This window comes from Amblyomma mixtum, chromosome 5 (assembly GCF_055824585.1).
Source record: "Amblyomma mixtum isolate Tamu chromosome 5, ASM5582458v1, whole genome shotgun sequence".
Taxonomy (NCBI): Eukaryota; Metazoa; Arthropoda; class Arachnida; order Ixodida; family Ixodidae; genus Amblyomma; species Amblyomma mixtum.
The window spans coordinates 203,963,603-203,984,872 of record NC_143016.1 but is presented as its reverse complement, the minus strand read 5'-3'; the positions used below and the strand labels follow the sequence as shown (position 1 = coordinate 203,984,872).

General features: G+C 49.3%; 1 protein-coding gene across 2 annotated transcripts in view; it reads right to left on the bottom strand.

The window, feature by feature from the left end:
- LOC149345458 (BOS complex subunit NOMO3-like) overlaps window positions 1-11,102 on the bottom strand; it is a 142,336-nt gene extending 131,234 nt beyond the window's left edge. For both annotated transcript variants that reach the window (XM_089546656.1, XM_089546657.1), the window contains exon 1: window positions 10,887-11,102. In XM_089546656.1, coding sequence (XP_089402782.1) covers window positions 10,887-11,014 — 128 coding nt within the window. In that variant the 5' untranslated portion in view covers window positions 11,015-11,102. The remainder of the gene's footprint in view (window positions 1-10,886) is intronic.
- Window positions 11,103-21,270: the final 10,168 nt, after the last annotated feature.

Sequence of the window (21,270 nt, the reverse complement as noted above, 5' to 3'; positions counted from 1 at the left end):
GGCTCAAGTCAGCCCAAATAAAGAGCTTCGTTTGCAAGTCTTGTTGCTGTCTTCCTGATCGCTGGACTGCCGTCACTACAACGTGACAATATGGTCGGGTTGCTTGTTAGTGTGTCAGGTGTTGTTGAAAGAGGAATTGTGAATGCTGAGAAGCTAACATCTAATTTTCAAACCTGCTCCCACATTTTTTCTATGTTATTTGACATTTTACAGATGAAGTATAACTGTCACGAGGCTTTCATTGGCACTGCAATAAATGTACCGAGGTTTTGCTCTTGCCTTTTTAAAATGTACAAGGTTCTCATGTGTGGGGTAACTGCAAAATTTATCCCACACTTTATTTGATTCTTGAATAAACAGCGCGAACGAAGACGAGCACAAAAGACAAGAAAATGGACGACACAGTGCTGACTAACAACTGAGGGTTTATTGCTGATCACACAAGTATAAATACATAGATGTCGGCAGAGAGGGAAAGGTATACAAAGTGCAAAAAAAAAAAAAAAACATAAATGTGAGAACAGCAACAGAAGTGCGCTAGAAATCAGCGGACATTATCAGCCCCCAGGAGTGACAGCTCTTTTTCCAGTAGTGTTAGCGAAGGAGTGCTTACACATGCATTTCCCTGCTTGAATATGTTGTAGGCCTCGATAATTTCCCTCGCAGTTTTTTCCCGATTTTTGGCAATGACCTTGGTTTCATGATATAGCGGTACGCACTGTTTTTTATCTGTCTTTGCCCATTCACAATCCCGGCAATGAATGCCGAGGTGACCGGAAACTACTTTTGACACTTTATAGCTGTGTTTCGCTCAGCCTTTTATTGATACATCGTCCCGTCAGTCCAACGTACTGCCCTCCACAGGGCAGAGGGATGTTATAAACAACCCCCTTATCACAAGGGACGAAGCGTGACTCGTGCTTAGTTGTACACTTCGCCAATTTTCCTTTGATCTCATTAACAGATCGGCACAAACCAGCCAGACGATCAGGCGCGGAAAACACAACATCGACACCTGCTTTTTTCCCCACTTTTTTCAGGGAGTGTGAAATTCCATGTAGATATGGAATCACAGCGACACGTTTGCGGTTGTTGTCCGATTCCTGGCCGTCTCGTGTAGCTGGTTCTGACAGTAGCTGGTGTTTTCCGCGCCTGATCGTCTGGCTGGTTTGTGCCGATCTGTTAATGAGATCAAAGGAAAATTGGCGAAGTGCACAACTAAGCACCAGTCACGCTTCGTCCCTTGTGATAAGGGGGTTGTTTATAACATCCCTCTGCCCTGTGGAGGGCAGTACGTTGGACAGACGGGACGATGTATCAATAAAAGGCTGAGCGAACACAGCTATAAAGTGTCAAAAGTAGTTTCCGGTCACCTCGGCATTCATTGCCGGGATTGTGAATGGGCAAAGACACATAAAAAACAGTGCGTACCGCTATATCATGAAACCAAGGTCATTGCCAAAAATCGGGAAAAAACTGCGAGGGAAATTATCGAGGCCTACAACATATTCAAGCAGGGAAATGCATGTGTAAGCACTCCTTCGCTAACACTACTGGAAAAAGAGCTGTCACTCCTGGGGGCTGATAATCTCCGCTGATTTCTAGCGCGCTTCTGTTGCTGTTCTCACATTTATGGTTTTTTTTTTTTTTTGCACTTTGTATACCTTTCCCTCTCTGCCGATATCTATGTATTTATACTTGTGTGATCAGCAATAAACCCTCAGTTGTTAGTCAGCGCTGTGTCGTCCATTTTCTTGTCTTTTGTGCTCGTCTTCGTTCACGCTGTTTATTCAAGATGCTTAACCAACTAGCCCGCCAAAACGTGTTAACGCAATTTATTTGATTGTTTTTTTCTTGTAGTGTTTTGTCCACCACACTTAGTGGTTTCATCTCACCACTCCTGAATACCGAGGAATATGTATGTGTGCGGCGGTTATGGTACAATTCATGAACTTTTCCTTTATCTGATCAATGCTGAGATTTTCTGAAACTATATTTTCCAAATTGCTCCAAATAGTTGCCAGTCGGCTAAATGCAGCTTCCAATGTCGCAGCTTTGTTCGAATGACTTCTGGTGGAGATGTTAAACTGATTAGTACAATATGGTGATTGCTGCCGCATGAGTTGTCGATGACATACCAACTAAAATCGTTACAGACAGACAAACTAAAAGACAAATCTAAAGAGCTCATTTTCCCTAATGTTGGGGAGCAGTATGTGGCCTTTTACGTGTGTAAAAGACATACGTTATTTGTGAGGATAAAATGTTGGATTATTTGGTGCCCTTTCGCTTTCCCAGAGTAAGCATTAAAACCCCCAAATAGATATGGCCTGCTAATGCAAAATGTGGAGGAAGATATACAAAACGTATTGTTTTATCTCAAGTTTTGTTCTGAGCTTGATTTCCTGAGCAGAAACGCCTCCCACGAGTCGATTTGAATGCTCGCGATCGCGCCTAGAAGTTTTATAATGTTTCAGGATAGTCACCAAGATTAGTTTCCTGAAGCCACAAAATGTGTCATGTCACTGCAGTTCCTCAGCAGTGCTCTACAACTAGAAAGAGTCATGTTTTTGGGTGGGCATGAAAAGAGGGCCCCCTTCCCTTCTCCCCTCGGGAGATGGCCTCCCTGCTTTGGCGGCAGAGTTGGATTTTGCTGACAAAATGAAATGTTTTCTCTGGAGAGCAGTCACAGTTTGCACAGCGCAGGGCTGCTGCGACATTTCGCACAAGGTTTGCTGCGGCCGCAGCAATTCTGTGAGCCGTGGGAAAGCTTCTGACCACTGACACACCAGCAGGGATAGGGTATGTAGTGCCTGATGTTACCTTCAAGGTAACCAACTTCGATAGTTTCAGGCAAGGTGCTGGTGTTAAATGTGAGGACCATGTGTTCAGTATCTATTTCTTTGTTATCCTTGCGCATTTTGATTCTGTGAACGTCAATTACATTCCAGTCAGTGAGCCTTTGAAGCATTTCAGCTTCTGTTAGATGGATGGAATGTAATGCGTCATTTCCCCTTGAAAAGTCTTTGTCAGCAAGCACTAACTGCTATAAATATTCCTACTTCCCTGGAACCATTACAGAATGACAGAACGAAACAACCTTGCTGATCATGCAGTTACACTGAATTCGTTGTCACTCACTGAGTCACAGCTAGAGTAGTTGGTGCTTTGGAGAATGATAACTTACTTAGTATTTTGAACTAGCTCACTCATTTGCTTGAACGTTTCTATTATGAGCTTGTGTAGGATGACACCTCTGTGACATAATTTTTCTAATGTTTATATACTACTGTAGTATAGTGTAGTAATTTTGTTGTTGTTGACGTCTTGCCTTTCTTTTCTCTTATCTTCCTTTCATGTTACTGTGCAATTATATGTATAACCCACCTCTTATGGTCTTATATTTAAGACCGCAGTATCTATATATTAATAACTAGTCAATTTCAGAGATAACGCTTTGGACTGCGTTAAAAGATCGGTGGGTTTTCACGGAGACCCAGCTGTCCCCTGCAGATGCAATGTTTCAGAGTTTCGAGCAGTGGATGCTGCCGTGCAGTTCAAGCAGTAAGCCACCGCAGGCCATTTTTATTACCCAGTAGCCAGGCTCCAAGGTATCTGTTATGCATTTGGACACAATAAATGGAGCTGGCTTGATTTTCTTCGATTTCACTCTGGATTACGTGGAACTTTGAAAATCTTGGTTTCTTTTTCGGGAAAAAGTGTGCTCCATTGTTCAAACACTTTTTGGAGGGCAATCATGTCTGGAGAGGAGGGGAGCCATGCAATGTATGTGTTATTCGGTCACAGTGCTAGCCACCCACCACTAGGAACAGGAACTTGCACACCCTAACTGTAACCCAATGCAACGCAGTTGGCTTATAGTTGGGGTGTACAGCTGGCGTGGGCAGGGCTTGCTTGCAAGTTCCTGTCTCGTTCCCTGGTACGGCTCCATGGTGGGTGGCTGTGACCGAATAACATACATTTCATGGCTCCGCTCCTCTCCATGGTGCCGTACAAGGATGGAACAGGAACTTGCAGCTGTACATTATAATCCAATATGATGGAACTCAGGGTAGTTGGCCACACAAGGTTAACCCTAGCTGCCAGGAAAAAAAGGAAAAACCAAGAAGTGAGCAGGAGACAGGAGAGTGGTAAGAAAGGAAATAGGAAAGCGACAGATGGAGGGAGGACAGGAAAAGGCGACAGCAGATTTCTCCCGGTCGGGTCAGGCCGTCTACGAGATCTGGGGTCAAAGTGGTCTCCGCCGAGGGGCCTTGCCGCCCCCCCGGACACGGCTGAGCCACACACGGGGCTGCTCGCACTGCTCCCTGCGGCGGATGCTCGTGGAGTTGCAACTCACCAACGTCTGCATGAAGCAGATACCCCCCTGCGGGACAGAGGTCAGTTTACGTGACACGGTCGAGACAAGTAAGGCTTTCCGAGAGGCTAGAGATAACAGCACGGCACATGCTGTCCTTTCTAGAGCGCTGGCATACACATTCCCGTGTTTAAATACTTTACGACTTTAAAAGCAATATCGGACCCGCCCGGCAACGGCGGCTGTTATACATATGCAGCGCGCCGTTCGAGCTCTCTAGACAAGTACAGGTGCCACAAAAGTAATACGGAGCACGCGAGCGGTGGCCGAAATGAAAAAAAACTGCATGCCAGCGCGCTCTATCAGCAGATGCGCGGCAAAGAGCGAAAGGGCGTCGGCCCATCCGGATGATCCATCTCGACAACTTGATGCTCGCGTTATCGCCTCAGCAAGAGAAACTGCGCTGCTACCATCCCTGCCCGCCAGGGGCGCTTTCAATACCTCATGGTGTGTTGTTCGTCCGGGCCGTGCAGAAATGTTTGCCATCGGCACCGTGCGCTTTATGCTTCGTCAGGAACTGCATTGTCTTTGTCTGTGGTGCAGACGAAGTCTGTGCTACACATGACGGCGAGTTTGTGCGCTGACGAGTATAAGCACTCAAGCAACGTTTTGGCAAATGCGGTGACAACTTTTCTTCGCTCTAGGGAACGCATGACGAACAAAAAAACAAAAACAATAGCATGCATGGGCTGTCTTTGATAAAAAATAAGTGCTCAACGGCATAGCAAGTGGGCTAATAATTCAAGACCATTTTCTTCTACACAAATTCACTTTCTTACACTGGACAACCTTCGAGAGCAACCCGGATACGTCGACTCATTATAGGAGTCCCTTCCTCGACGCATGTTCGATGTTATTAACGTGAGCTTCACCAGTCATTAAACTTTGAGTTTGCATGAAAAGTGCCTTTGGAAGTTGTTTTTTTTTTAATCGCCTCCACCCTTTTGTCCTTTGCATGTTTGCAAAATATAGCCGATAGGGGGCGAGTAAATGAGAGACAAGCTCGTTTTTCGTTTTCTTTTTTTCCTCCATTGTAAGAAAGCAAATTTGTGCCAAGGGAACTGATCCTTAATTAGTTCAGTTGCTATACTGTTGAGCCTGTTACAGTTTCGTTTTCATGTTTGTGTTGTGGCGCCACCCGGTGCCGACGGTTTAGAACTTGCGAGGCAGCAAGGCAATAAAAAGGACACAGCTCTAGGAGCAGTTGTTCGTTGCGCAGTGGAGCGCGTGCATCATCGTCCGTTTCTTTGAGCCTAGCCGTTGACGGCGACCGCCGAGCCGGTCCGCCTCTCGGCATTGCTCGGTCCACCAACTCGTTACAAGTGGCGACGAGGAGAAAAATTCAAGTTCAAGTTCGTCTTCCCTATGCCCCTTCTGCGCACGTGAGTTCTTCGTTGTTCTGACGAGTTCAACGCGCAAGATTTCTGTCATGCCAATGTTCGGCAACCTCGAAGCGTTCGACGGAGGAGGAGGAGATGCGTGGCCTTGCTACGTTGATCGCCTTAAAGCTTTTTTCATCGCGAATGACATCGCAGAAGCAAAACAGAAGTCAGTCTTCTTTAGTTGTTGTGGACAGAAAACGTATGCTCTCTTGCGGGATCTCGTGAAGCCCGCCCAACCGCAAGACAAAACCTTGCAAGAAATTCTTTCTGTTCTTGGTGACCATTACTGCCCCAAGCCATCTGCTGTCGCGCAGCGTTTCAGGTTCAACACGCGTGTTCGCGCGGAGGGCGAGTCAGTCAGTAACTTTGTGGCGTTGCTCAAAAGCCTCTCTGAACATTGCAACTTCGGAACTGAGCTTAGCAACATGTTGAGGGACCGCATCGTGTGCGGCATCAACGACACAGCCGTGCAGACGAGGCTGCTCGAGAAAGCAGACCTTACGTATGAAGACGCTGTACAAACTGCACTTGCCATGGAAGCTGCGAAGAAAGATGCCGGCGAGATAGCGAGCTCAAGCCGAAGCGCGCTTTCCACTTATCAAGTCGCGGCATCAAAGGGGCGTGTCACATGCTACCGCTGTGGGGATGAACACCTCGCGTCCGTGTGCAAGCACATCAGTAGTTCGTGCAATTACTGCAGGAAGCAGGGACACATTGCTCGAGTGTGCAACTCGAAGAAAAAGCACGCTTCGTCACGGAAGGGAAAATTCACAAAGCCAAATGCGTCCGTGCCTCCGGCTCGCAAAACTTCGTGTGGAACTCATCCAGTCTGTTGACAACGACGTTTCTGCCGACGTGTTTGACATGTGGCCAGTCGACACCGTCGCGCCGTCACCATCCTTCACCGTAACAGTCAGCGTTTGCGGTAAACCGCTCTGTATGGAGCCGGACACCGGTGCGAGCGTTTCTGTCATGGAAAAAAATCGTCTTCAGGAGCTGCTACCGTCAGTACCTGTCATGCCGTCTGATGTACTCCTGCGAAGCTACTCGGGTGAGCTCACACAAGTTCAAGGTAGAGCGGATGTCACAGTGCAGTTTCGTCACAGAAAAGCAGTGCTACCTTTATTCCTGACTGGGGAACGTTCACCTACACTTCTGGGCCGGAACTGGATTCGAGCACTGGGCATTGAGATTGCTCGCGTGGAAGCAGACGTTCATGCTGTTTCTGATGTTGAGGACCTTCTTCAAACGTTTCCCGAGGTGTTTGAACAGAGCCTGGGAACTTTCAAGGGTCCAGAAGCCACAATCCATGTTCCACAAGATGCTGTACCAAAGTTTTTCAAGCCACGGCCACTGCCCTTTGCCCTGAAGGATGGGGTGTCACAAGAGCTTCAGCGCCTACAGAGGGAAGGCATCCTGGAGCCAGTCACTTCTTCAGCTTGGGCTGCACCAATTGTTCCAGTGGCCAAGAAGGATGGACGTGTCAGGATTTGCGGAGATTTCAAGATTACCATTAATCCAGTAGCTGTGATGGAAAAGTATCCAATTCCAAGAATTGAGGACCTGTGGGCCATGCTGTCAGGAGGTGAGAAGTTCACGAAGCTGGATTTGAGGGACGCCTACCAGCAAATAGTTCTTGACAAAGAATCTAGAAAGTATGTCACAATCTCCACACACATGGGATTATTCCAGTATACACGTCTTCCTTTTGGCGTGTCATCAGCACCAGCCTTGTTCCAAAGGGAGATGGAGAACCTTTTCCGAGGGCTGCCACATGTTGCAGTATATTTCGATGACATCCTTGACACTGGCTCGAATGACTCGGAGCATTTTCGCAACCTCAGTGCTGTCCTATCTAGACTTCGTAATGTTGGACTTAAGTTGAAGTTCGACAAGTGTCATTTTTTCGTTCGACAAGTTGAATACCTCGGGCACATCATAAGCAAACAAGGCCTGTCTCCAAGTTTGAGCAAGGTATCTGCCATCCTTCATGCACCTGCACCCCGGGGCGTCAAGGAGCTTCAAAGTTTTTTGGGACTTGTGAACTTCTACAGGCGTTTTCTACCAAACCTTTCCGGACGCCTCCGCCCTTTGCATTTACTTCTCATGAACGAGAAGAAATGGGTGTGGGGAAAAGAGCAAGAAAATGCATTCAATGTAGTGAAGCAGTTAATAACATCCGCCCCAGTCCTAGTACATTTCGACCCAGGGAAGCCACTGTGTCTCAGCTGCGATGCCTCACCGTATGGGATCGGCGCAGTTTTGGCACACAGAGAATCTGATGGTCGAGAACTGCCCATTGCTTTTGCCTCCAGATGTTTGTCTCGTGCAGAGCAAAACTACAGTCAACTCGACAAAGAGGCATTAGCCTTTGTATTTGGTGTGGAAAAGTTCCACCAGTACTTGTGGGGCAATCCTTTCACTGCTTATACGGATCACAAGCCTCTACTAGGATTACTGAATGATGACAAACCCATACCAGTGCAAGCATCACCACGACTAGTCAGATGGGCATTGAAACTTTCTGCATACAAGTACAAGCTTGTGTACAAGCCTGGTCTGGACTTAGGTCATGCGGATGCTCTCAGTAGGTTGCCGTTGCCTGCAAACAACGTGGATCTACCTGCACCTGCTGAAATGTTCATGCTTGAACAAGCATACCCAGGACTGTTGTCACCTGCCATTGTGGCACAAGCTACAAAAAAGGATCCATTCCTGAGCCATGTAGCTCTTGCTGTCCTACGAGGGGAAAAACTTCCAGCAGGACCAGAAGGAAATCCATTCACAGCAAGGAGCAGCGAACTCAGCCTCCACGAAGGTTGCTTGCTGTGGGGTTCCCGAGTTGTTATCCCAAAATCTTTGCAAGCCAAAATCCTAATGATACTTCATGCAGGGCATCCTGGCATTGAGAAAAGCAAGACAATTGCCAGAAGCCACATCTGGTGGCCGGGAATTGATGGAGACATCACCAAGAGTGTAAAGAGCTGTGAAACCTGCCAAGCTTACCTGCGTGCACCGCAACGCATCCAGCACACGCCATGGCCGTTTCCACAGAGGCCCTGGTCAAGACTTCACGTTGACTTCGGGGGCCCATTCATGGGTCATACATTCCTGGTCATTGTTGACGCCTATTCAAAGTGGGTCGAAGTTTTTCCAGTGACGTCAACATCAGCGGATGCTGTTATCAATGCTTTGCGCACAACATTTGCGCAGCATGGACTGCCGGATCTCATAGTTTCCGACAATGGGCCTGCCTTTGCAAGTGAACAGTACTTGGAATTCTTGGCACGTAATGGAATACGTCGCATGCTTGTGCCTCCCTACCATCCAGTTTCGAATGGTGCGGCAGAGCGCGTCGTACAGACTGTCAAGAACAAGATCAAGAAGAGTGGATCTGGATCTTTCCAAACCCAGATTTCGCGGTTCTTATTTCATTACAGAACCACGCCACATGAAGTCACAGGCAGAGCACCGTGTGAAATGCTCATGGGAAGGATGTTCAAGACACCTTTGGATGTTCTTCGCCCAAATCTACACACTTCAGTGCTGCTGAGACAGTTGAAGCAGAAACTACAGGCCGATAAAGGGTGTCGTTCTTCTCCATTGCCGAATGTGGGAGACAACGTACTCACAAAGAACTTTCGTCGAGGACCACCGTGGGTACCCGCACGTGTCACGAGCACTACAGGTCAGTCAGCAGCTACAGTCTGTCTCAGTGACGGTACTCTCTGGCATAGGCACGGCGACCACCTACGTCCTCAAGTCGAAGAAATCGTTGAGCCTACCACTGAACTATGGAGGCCTGAACCTACTGGAACACGGGGCGTTTCCAGCCACCCATCAACTGAGTGTGACACCAGCTTGGCTGTTTCTGTGGACTCTGACCTCACCGTGAGTGCTACTAGTGGCACAGAAGAGACAACTGTGAACGTGACTGGTGGTACAGAAGAGACTGCTATGAACTCTCCCAAGTCAGCGTGCAGCATGCCTCAGTTGCGAAGAAGCACGAGAAGCCGCAAGCCAGTGCAGCGCTACTCTCCATAATGTTCTTCTCTTCTTGAACAAACTAATGGGGGAGGACTGTTACAGTTTCGTTTTCATGTTTGTGTTGTGGCGCCACCCGGTGCCGACGGTTTAGAACTTGCGAGGCAGCAAGGCAATAAAAAGGACACAGCTCTAGGAGCAGTTGTTCGTTGCGCAGTGGAGCGCGTGCATCATCGTCCGTTTCTTCGAGCCTAGCCGTTGACGGCGACCGCCGAGCCGGTCCGCCTCTCGGCATTGCTCGGTCCACCAACTCGTTACAGAACCCCAATCTTTATAATGAAAACAACAAAGGCAACACATAAATGTTAATCTTTTCTTCATGCACTTCCTTGAACCAAGCAAAAGTTGATCACACTTGCCAAACGGACGCACGAAGCATCTATAGCTCGCGCACAAACTCGACGAACACATCATGAGCTTGTTCATCACGATAAAAGCAGCGCGAACTTCACGACGAACGCAGAAAAGGAAGACGATCAGGGTATGACGTTCCATGGTTATATCAGCGTCTGTGTCTCGTCTTCTCTTTTTGTGTCCTTCGTGAAGTTTTCTCAGTTTCCACTGTCACAAACTCCCTGCGAAGCGAAGACCGAACCACAGCGGTCTCGCAGGCTGAAAATGGCGGCATTCCTGAAAAAATAAAAAGTGCAGTCTGCCGAACGCCACTTTCTACACGGCGCGGACAAACAACAAACGCTTGTATGATGTATTGAAAGTGCCCCTGGCGAGCACTGATGGTAGCAGCGCAACTTCGCTCGTGGCGGCGATAACGCGAGCATCAAGTTATCGAGATTGGTCATCCGGATGTGCCGACGCCCCTTCGCTCTTTGCCGCGCATCTGCTGATAGAGCGCGCTGGCATGCAGTTTTTTCCATTTCGGCCACCGCTCGCGTGCTCCGTATTACTTTTGGGGCACCTGTACATGTGGTCAACTCCTACATCTTCATTTTCACGACAGCCGAAAGCAGGCCCTCCGGGGTCTGCTCCTTTCTTGTTGACTATCAACGCGCTTAACTTTCCTCCCTTAGGGCCCAATGGTTAAAGGCGAAAGAACACCGGCTCACGGAGCCGGTCCTACTCACAGCTTAACCTCGACCCGTGAGTAGTTGATGGGCACCCCGGCTCGGATGAAGCCGCCGCAACCCATGACGTCCTCCGCCCAGGCGAAACTCAGCACGGCCGCCGCCGTGACACCATAGAGAACGAACATTCGCACGCCGTGGTCAAATGTATTAGATACACATGTATTACAAGGTGTATTATGCACTGGCCACTTCCTCCAAGACTGGCCACATGTATACGGCCACGATGGATGGATGATAATAGTTTTACCCTTTGTCACCTTCGTATTAGGCGGTAGCTTGCCCTACCTAGCCTATGATTTCCCCTTGTTAATTTTTTCTCCTAATCATTTTTAAAATGTATATATTCAATATGTTTCCCTTCCCAAATGCACATCAATACCAAGTGCTCTATAATCCCCGTTTGTAGGGAAGCGCACCTAAAGTTTGCCCCACTGCAGCAGCGCCGCCTCTCCCCTGGCGGTCATTTCTGACTCTGCAAGTGGGCTTCAACCAAGGAGGTTTGGCTCCAATATAGAGTTAATAGGGCCATTTCTTTAACCTACACCAGCTACACCAGTGTAGCAAACGTCCAATACCTCCAATGAAGCTTTGCTACACTGGTGTAGCTGGTGTAGGTTAAAGAAATGACCCTAATATCATGGAGGAAAAAAAAGTTTTTCCTCCCTCCATGATTAATATAACCAACTCCAAGGTCAATTGAAATAGGTCGCGAAACCGGAGCCTGAATGCGGTCCAGAACCAATTGCTAGCGACATCATATTAGTGGTGGAACCATGGATATAGGCGTAAGGCTAAATGGAGGAAGACGATCCTCGTGTCACGTGACTTTTAATGACGTCATTCTAAAATGGCGTTTGTTTAGGTACATTTCTGGGTACTTTTTGTTGCAAAATCAGGTAAAAATGGCGTCGCAAAATTTTGAAACGTCCCTAGCCATAGTTTTTAGGTCGCTGGCGTCTCCACGGTTGCCACGGTGACCATCGTTGTCATCGCCAACGCCACGGTGGTTTGTTGACATGGCTGCGATGGCTGTTTACCGCGCGGTGCATTGACGTGTGGAGTAAGTGCTGCCGTGAAAGTCATCAAGGGTTGGTGCAATGGCGAGTAATATTGACCGCGCTAACGTCCGGACTTGTACCCCAGTGCCCTAGTGTTGTCTTTATTATGCAAGTTTGCAGTGCGACCTGTTCCAGCCGTGGTATGATATCGGAAGCCCCTAGAGACGTTTAGCAAGGCGGTGCTTGACTGAATTTAAGGTCACTTCAGTTCTCTTCGGCACCTTTCGGTATTGTATCTCGTGTTTGAACATTGCCTCCTCTAGAAGGAGGCAATGGTTTGAAGCATTGGATGAGTGTCGAAAATTGTTTCCTTGTGTTGCGCGTAACTGATTCTGACCTCTACGTACTGATAGGATGAGCTCGTATGCATAAAAATGGTGGGTACTGCGAGCCATTTGGCAGTTGCGGTACATATATGCTATGTTCCTGGAGTCCTGCATGTGTGCCCACCGGCGACAAGCTATGCTAAAAAAAAAAATAAAATGCGGAAGGAAGGCGGAATGGACGTATACACGCTAGCCTTTGAAAGGACAACACATCTTCCGTCATAATGTTTGATATGCCTTCAGTGTCTACCCACCAACTAGCCAAGCTGTAATGGATTACTTCGCGTTGACACCCATGTTGCGCAAAGCACACGGTAGGCCACAGCTGCTTTGTACGACGCCGTAGCGTTGCCCACGGAGAGACTGAATTCACGCAACTCGACGCATCGTGCCACATGAACTGTACGCCGCTTTCTTCGCTGATAGGCGTTTAGCAAATGGCGTAGTATGGTCACACCACCGAACCTTTGAATATCTAGAAAGCTGCTTTTCTTTTATCTATTTGGTGAAGTGTTTATATTCATTAAGTAGAACGTGTGGTTCTTGGTGTATTTCTTGTAACGTTCAGCATTGGAATAAAGCCAGACAAGGCCGAAACTTGTTTTGCTTGCTCTGTCATTTCTGTAATGGTTTGTGATGAAGTGGGAGGCTTGACTTAGGCTTTCAGCATCTGCGTAGCCAGAGTGGCCCTTGGGTTTGTTTGGGAACGATGTTGGGTTATTGCAGGGTAAGTAAAACACAACACAGAGAGAAACGTAAACACTCCGGATGATCAGTTTCTTGCACTTTCTGTGTGTTACATTTTCTTAGCTTCAATTTCTAGACGCCGTGAATGCATTCCAAATTTCACAGCTGTTTTTTCTGCTGCAGCAGTTAGTAAAAACACAGACTGATAGGCAAGTTGGTATGACATAATAAGGCAAAAACAGCAGACCTGCATAAGGAAGATGCTGCGTGTTGTCTCATCTTCCTTCATCCTTGTGCAGGGTGCACTGTTTTAGCCTTATTAGTAAAAGTATGTTGTACAGGGACGTTGGATGCCATGCATGCCGTAATGCGCTGCATTAACATTTGTAGCTAGAAGGGTTTCTTTTGATATTAGCATTGTATAAGTGAATATAATTTGTGCGCATACATGAATAGCATGCTGGCTTGGCCTTATGTAGGCCACTGCATCATTACGAAGTGTATGAGGTGTCACATTAATTGCGCGCCTGCTTTTACTGCACGTTGCCAGTTTTGAGGGGAAAATCTGTTTTGTGTGGAGTCAGCAGTGACTAGGCAAACGACCTTTAAATGCAAATAAGCTTGCTCCATAGATGGCAGCTCTGTGGGGCAATGGACACACACACAAAAAAAGAGTAGCCATGACCTTTCAATATAAAGTTAAGAACCAGCATAAACCAAACATCAACACGCCATGCATGTGACATGCTTCTCTGCATACAGTGAAGAGCTTAAAAATGCATGAAATGTAAACATGGCTTGTCTGCTTATATTTGGTTGTTCCTTTTAGAGGGAAGCATTTTGACAAATTTTTCTCTGGTTTATGGCAAACGTCTAAAGGAGTGTGGGATTTCAGTAAGGAAACATTTACAGTTGGCCACATAAGTTTGAAGTATTCAAATTAGAAGGTCTGAAAAAGCTCTGTGCCTTTACTTTCTAGCTGCATTCTAATTTTCATTCTTCGCTTGCCATGCTGCTGAATGGGTGGGTCTGCTGGTTCCTGAATTACTGTTTTTGTATATGTGCACAGTCAGAACATATGTATATCACGAGTATGAGGCAACATATTTAAAAGCACAATGTGAAAAGAGCTTGTGGATACATTTTTGAAGGTTGGCAGCTCAGTTCGCTGATATGTTTAGGTGCTTTTTATATTGTCAAGGCCCAGTAGGTATTAAAGGAGTAGAGACAACAAAATTTTAGTTGTTTCTTTCGGTTAGAATGATGCGCAGTACTTTAGAAAGACTAGACAGCTGCATGGATTGCGACAAGAGGCAATATATTTATAATTGCATTTTTTCTCTCGCACTGCTTTAGCTTAAACAACCGAATGACGACTGTGATGTCAGGGATGTGTTCAGGTCATGTGAGGCATACAAAGACAGCAGTATTGTTGCAGCTTTGTTCACTGTTATTTGCATCAACTCGTACACAAACCTGTCTAAGAGTTGGAGTCACATAAAGTGAACAGGCAGCGATTATATCTCTTTTTGCATGCCTCATGTGACCTGAACATGTATCTGACTTCAGAGCAGTCATTCGGCTGTTAAAAACCGAAACAAGATGACACGAGAAAAAAAAATTAAATTGTAAATTATTTAGCTGACAAAGTTAAAATCCACATGGTGGCTTGTGTATAGCATTGCCTAGTGCATCAGCGTAAAGAGAAATGTGCATCCAAAAATTTGGTTTCTCTACTCCATTAAAGATGTAGCCCATGACATGTTTGTGGCAGACCTTTGAGTTCATCATTCTTTTATGAGTTGTGAAACTGGCTCACTAGAGTGTAGCATATCAGGAGTCAGAGTGTTACTGGAGTACTCTGACCTCATGGTGATTAAAATAGAAGAAAACTAGTTGAGTCCACAAAGAATGAGGTGCTCCTTTCAGAAGCAGAGCTGCTGTGAAGAATGTTCTATGAAAAGACAACCATCAGCTCTTTGCTACATTTCAGGTTATTATTTTCTTGAAGACCTAGTAATGGGTATTACAGAAATGATAAGAGGTATGTTACAGAAATAATTGGTACCTGCATATTAGCACGACAAGGGGTGACTAATAGAATTTTTGTAGGGGTCTATAGAATTTTGCCTCCATCGAAATGCGACCGCCACAGCCGGGATCGAACCCACGTCTTTCAGGTCAGCAGCCAAGCACCATAACCTCTGAGGCACCGCGGCGGCCAGTGATTTTCTATTACTGGCCCTCGGTACGGTGGGTTCACGGTTTTGCGGTAGAAATGTTATTGGTGTATGCCTGTTGTGCATATATTTGCTGAATATTTTTGTTCAAATTAGTGCAAAATTTGTGAGTTCTTTTTTCTCTTAGAATCCACAATTCATACTGTGGCAGCTGTTACACTTGTATGACACCTTGATAAAACTAGCCAAAAATTATCAGGTCGGCCTGTGGTGGAACCGCGACGGAGACTATGTGAAGTGGACTATGGACAATCACTTCACCAGCAGCCTATGCGAGTACCTCGCCGAAACTGGTCTCCACTCCTTCTTCTAACTTTCTGTAACCTACATTCCACTCCCCCTTTTCTCAACTTATGCCTCACGGCAGACTACTCGAATAAAAAAAAAAAGTGTGTAGCAAACCAAGAAGGGCATGGGACAATTATAGTAATTTAGATGGAGTGGGGAAGTTGTCTATCGTTAATTTTTAGATTGCAGATATAGTAAAAGTAGACGATACCTAGGCAACATGTAAGACATAAAGCAGAGACCTGGACTTTTGGTTGCTTATAATGTGGTGGTGGTGGTGGTGGTGAAAACTTTTTAATAAACAACAGGAGAGTTTGCAGACCAAAAATGGCCCTTTACATAGGTGGAGTCCTTAGTCCGGGACCCCGCTGGACGAGGCCGCTACTCGCGCCCGTTGGACTAGAGCCCTTTGAGACTCCAGCCCCGAGCAGTTGAGCAGGGCTGCCTCCCATGCCTCTCGGGAAGGGGAAGGATTGGGGGGAAGGGAAGGATTCTTTTGACAGGCCCAAACCATGTGGAAGGTATCGGAAACTTCCCCACAGTGAGGGCAGCGCCCATCAATTTTGGGGTCGAAATGTTGCACTATTGCAGGACACAACAGAGTGTTGGTCTGCAAGCGCCTCAGAGTTCGCTCATCAGCTTTACTCAGGCCCTTAGCAGGGACCGGGAAAAGACGATGGCGTTCGCAATAGTCATCCAGAATTTCTCTGAACCGCAGAAGCGGTTGCACAATCTCCGAGCCGGAAGAGCCTGGGTGAGGTGCCCGGTAGGTAAGCGCTCGGGCGGCCGCGTCCGCAGCCTCATTACCTCTAACGCCCTGATGGCCTGGAGTCCAAACTATGCGTTTGGGCGAAGGGTCCGATTCCCTCACTGCGCGCTTTAATATACTCCAGGCTAAAGGTGAAATCTCGCCAGCCAGGTAGTGTTGACAGGCTCGACGCGAATCTGTCACGATTACCTTCGAATTCAAGTCCGAGGCGGCAAGCGCAATGGCTACTCCTCAGCCTGTGCTGAATTTCGAGCCCGAAAGGAGAGCCCGTTAACGCATTGATCCTGGTGAACTACTGCGGCCGTGTAGAATCCATTGGGCGACGGCCCTGCCACGTCAACGTAGTATACACCCTGTTTGGATCCGTGTTGGTGTTCGAGGGCCCGAGCGCGCGCCTCTCGTCTGCCTTCGTGTGTATGTGTGTCCATGTTGCGCGGGAGTGGAGGGACCCAGAGCTTGTGACGCCATAGCTCCGGAATCCGACACGTCTCCTCTGGAGTGCACTCGTGTTGGATGTGCAAGCGGTCTAGCAGGCGGCGCCCGGATGCCGTCTGCGAGAGTCGCGTATATTGGTTCACGAGGTGGGCCTCTCGTAACTCCTGGTAGGAGTTGATCACCCCCAACGCCGACAACTTAGCATTGGAGGTGGCCACTGGGAGGCCCAGTGCTCGCTTTGTAGCCTTTCTAACGATGGTGTCGATTCTTATTTCTTGTTGTTGCGTAGTGCGAAGGTAGGGAGCGGAGTAGAGGATCCTGCTGGTCACGAAGGCATGGGCGAGCCGAAGCGCGTCCCTGCCTCGCAACCCGCCGCGCTTGTTAGAAACGCGATGGATCATGCGTCCGACCTGTTCGCCTACGCGCTTGAGTTTGGCAATAGTGGATTCCGGGCTGAGCCTGTTATGGATGAACAGACCTAGTATGCGCGGAGCTCCCCGACCTCTTTGATAGGGCCTCCCGTCAGAGAGATTTGCAAACTCGTGTTGTCCTTAGGATCGGATCTGATGTGCAGAAGTTCTGATTTTGCGGGAGCACATTGGAGACCACAGCCGATAGCGTAGCTATCGGTTATGGTGGCGGCCCGCTGAAGGCGGTCCTCCATTTCCCCAAGGCTCCCTTCGGTAGTCCAAATTGTTATGTCGTCCGCGTATAGTGCGTGATGAATGCCTTCCACCCGGGCCAATTGGTGGGGAAGCTGCATCATGGCAATGTTGAAAAGAAGCGGCGACAAGACCGCCCCTTGGGGTGTACCCCGTGTACCCATCGTGTATGGTCCGTATTCGTCATCCTCAATCTTGAGGAAGGCCTGACGCTTCGAGAGAAAGTCTCTTACATATGTGAATGCCTTGCGCCCACAATCAATGGTACTCAAGTTAGCCAAGATGCTGCTATGACGAACGTTGTCAAAGGCCCCCTTAAGATCAAGGGCAAGGATGGCCTTGTCGTTGTGGCGCATGGCAGTGGGTCGTATTATGTAGCGGTGTAACTGGAGGAGGACGTCCTGCGCAGACATATGCGGTCGGAACCCGAACATAGTGTCTGCAAAGAGGCCCTTGGTCTCTATGTGTGGAGAGAGGCGATCCCTAACCATCGTCTCCATAAGCTTGCCCACACAAGAGGTCAGTGAGATGGGCCTCAGGTTGTCGGTATTCACTGGCTTGCCTGGCTTAGGGATGAAAGTGACCAAGGAGGTCTTCCATTCGGGAGGGAGTGGACGCCCGTCCCAAATCTGGTTAATGTACCCTAGCAGGTGGAGGTAGGCCGAATCTGGGAGGTTGGCCAACAGATTGACTGTTATGCGATCCCGACCCGGAGCCGTACCTCGCCGCATTTTAGCTAAAGCCGCCTTAAGGTCGTGTAACTCAAAAGGGGCATCAATGTCGGGATTCGGCTTTCCCGCGTACTCGTACTCGGGCCCAACTGGGTCCTCTATACGGCAGAGATATCTGTCGCACAGGGTGTCCGCGAGTTGAGCCGTCGTACCTTGGTACCCGTGCAAAGCCCGCCGGAGCTGTCTTTGCATCTCCCCTCTCGTTTGAGCGGGGTCGATGAGACTGCGAAAGAAGCGCCATGTTCCTCTCGAGCTCATCTGACGCGCTGCCGAATTACACTTCTCTATCCAGTTTGAATCGGTGAGCTGGGCAGCATACGCCGCAGCCTGCTCCGTGAGGTCGACAATGCGAGCCTTAAGTTTGCGATTCAGCTTTTGCTTCTTCCACCGTTTGGTAAGACTCCGGCGAGCCTCCCACAAGTGCAGGAGGTGATTGTCCACTGCAGGGATCTCTTCAGTGGTCTGAAGTGTCGTGACATGTTGTCTTTGTATTGTGTCTAATTGCTTTGCCCACTCCGCATATCCGCCGGAAAAGAGCACGGGAGGTATCTCTTTTGTTCGAAACTTATGCCAATCGGTCAATTTAGTGTGGCCCCACTTTTTGCGAGCCGCCTTCGCCAGAAGAGTAACCCGGAGAAGGCAGTGATCGCTACCAAGAGTCTCTCCCAGGTTCTCCCAGGCAGCATCTCTGGTGTTCGTAACGAGAGTCAGGTCAGGGCATGTGTCTCGCGTAACCGAGTTGCCCACACGTGTGGGACAACACGGATCCGTGAGGAGTGTAAGACGAAGTGTGGAGATGAGCTCCGCCAGCTTGCGTCCTCTGGCCTTCTCAAAGTGGTAGCCCCAATGTAGGCTTGGAGCATTGAAGTCCCCAACGATCACTAGAGGTTCCTTGTCAGCCGATTTGAGCGCGCGGTAGAAGATTTCATTGAAGGTCACGCGCGGCTTATGCGGGGGGCAGTAAATGTTAAGGACATGTATTGATGGGTCGCGGCGCTTGAGCGGCAGGACCTTGACCATACTATATTCCTGTTCAGTCTCCAGTTCGAGGTCTACTGGGACTGCGGTGTACGCTTTGTTCACCAGGATGCACGTTGTAGGACCGCCTTGAAACGAGCTATACCCTGTGAATTTAGCATCTGCGCCGGGTTCCTGAAGAGCTAGGAGCGCCGGTTCGGTACCGAGAGACTGCAGATAGAGCTGGAGGTGTGACCGTTTCTTCCAGCTCCGTAGACCCCTGCAGTTGCACTGTATGATCTCGAATTGCTCCGAATTGTTGTTGGCTTTCCGCTGGGGTCGGCTAGCCACCGTGAACGTGATTATTTAATTTTGGGGGCCAGGTTCCACCCCCGAAGGTGATGGGGCCTCAGGCAGAGGCACCAGCACGTCCGGAGAGAGAGCGGCCGGAATGTTTTCTAGTGAGCCTGTGGCCTAGCGAAGGACCACCTTCCGCCTGCGGAGGTCTGGTCGCGGAGACCGCGAGCGGGAGCGGCTTTGACTGAGTTGAGCTGCAATTTGGTCCTGAACGACAGAGAGAGCTGTCTCAGTAACCTGTGCCGCTATAGCAGGCATGATTTTTGCCAATTCGGCCTGAAGAAGTTGCTGAATGGAGCCCCGGACCGCTTCCATGATTTTACCTGGCAGAGCATCAATTTCGCTCTCCAGGTTGTACAGGCGGCTCTCCACCATTGGCAGCCTACCAACCACTGTGCTGGCCGACTGCTGCGACACGCTTGTCAGCCCAGATGCGACCGAGGCACTCTCATCTCGGTCCTCCGGCTCGGCTAGTTCTATAGGCTCGGAAGGACCAGCTTGAGGTTCTTTACGTCCCTCTAACTTAGCCTCCAGCTCCTGAATTTTCCGCGCTAAGAATTCTGTTTGGCGCCTAAGTTCAACATTTTGCCTCTGTAGGGCGGCTTCTGTTGGAGAGAGAGAAGGGGAGAGAGGCCCGGAGGCAGCCCTAGCCCAATCGCTCACCTTGTTTTGGGCGGTCGCTAGAGGCGGGAAATCCCCAGCGCTGAAGTTCGGCGACCTCGCCTGGGTCCCGGACTTCACAGCCGTCTTGACATGCCCGGACTTGCCCGGCGCAGAAGTGGACTTGCTGTCCTTGGCATTGGTGGGCGGAGCTTGCTTCTGAGTCGTCTTCCGCTTGCTTTGACTTTGTGATGGTCCTGGCTTGATCGGTTTCCGGTACTTGCCGACGCAGCCGGCAGCACCGGTGAAGTGGGCACCCGCGCACAGCAGACATCGGGGGGTGCACTCATGTTGTGCTATGCCGTCGGGTGTGGTGGCCACCTGAGAGCCGCAGAGGCCGCAGCGTCCCGACTGCGGCCGCGGGCAGATGTCAGCCCGGTGCCCCACCGTGCCGCATAGATGACAGGCGGGGATCGTCTTTTTGTACAGCCTCACGGGGATGCCCTGGTCGCTGTAGAAGATTTGGCGGGGTGCCTTCTTCCCTTGAAAGGTGACCACTGCGATGGCGGTGCCGCCCAGCTTGCGCACAGATAGGATTTCTCCGTGTCTCCACTCCAGCTTCTGCTTGAGGGAGGCCGACGTTTCGCCGGGGTGAACGTTGATCACTCCCTTGCAGACCTCGCCAGAAGCCTTGGCGTGCCCGCGAAACAGAAGCTGGCGGTCGCCGACCGTAAGCGTGACATCGCCGAGGAGCTTCTCAGCGGCTGGCACAGAGTTCAGCCCACACACTAGCACATTTTGGTCCCACACGGGCCACACAGAGAGTTGCACCTCTCCACAGTCCCGTATGATGCTGCGCACGGCAACTCCGGCTTCACCTGGAGCGAAGGTGGCCTTCAGATCCAGCGTCTTGCGTGGCTTGAGCACCACGATGAGTTCGTCGCGTCCAATGCGTGGCGTCTGCTGCGGCCGCCACCGGGGTTTGCATGTTGCGGCCTTCAAGGCCGCGCCACCGACACTCCCTGGCGAAGCGTTCGGGGACCGAACTGCCGCCTGGTGCTGGGCGGCGGCTCCATTTGCTTTGAAAGCGTTCGTCTTCTGCCGGCGTCTCCAGATTTTGACCATATCTGCCAAATAGTCATCTTCCGATGTTGGAAGGTCCTCGGGTTGAGCGGTCTCCATGCGTACGACTTGCATGGCCACCGGATCATAGCCGGTAACCGTATTGGGAGCCGCCATCGCCGGGGAATCCCCAGCCGGGGCTGGCGAAC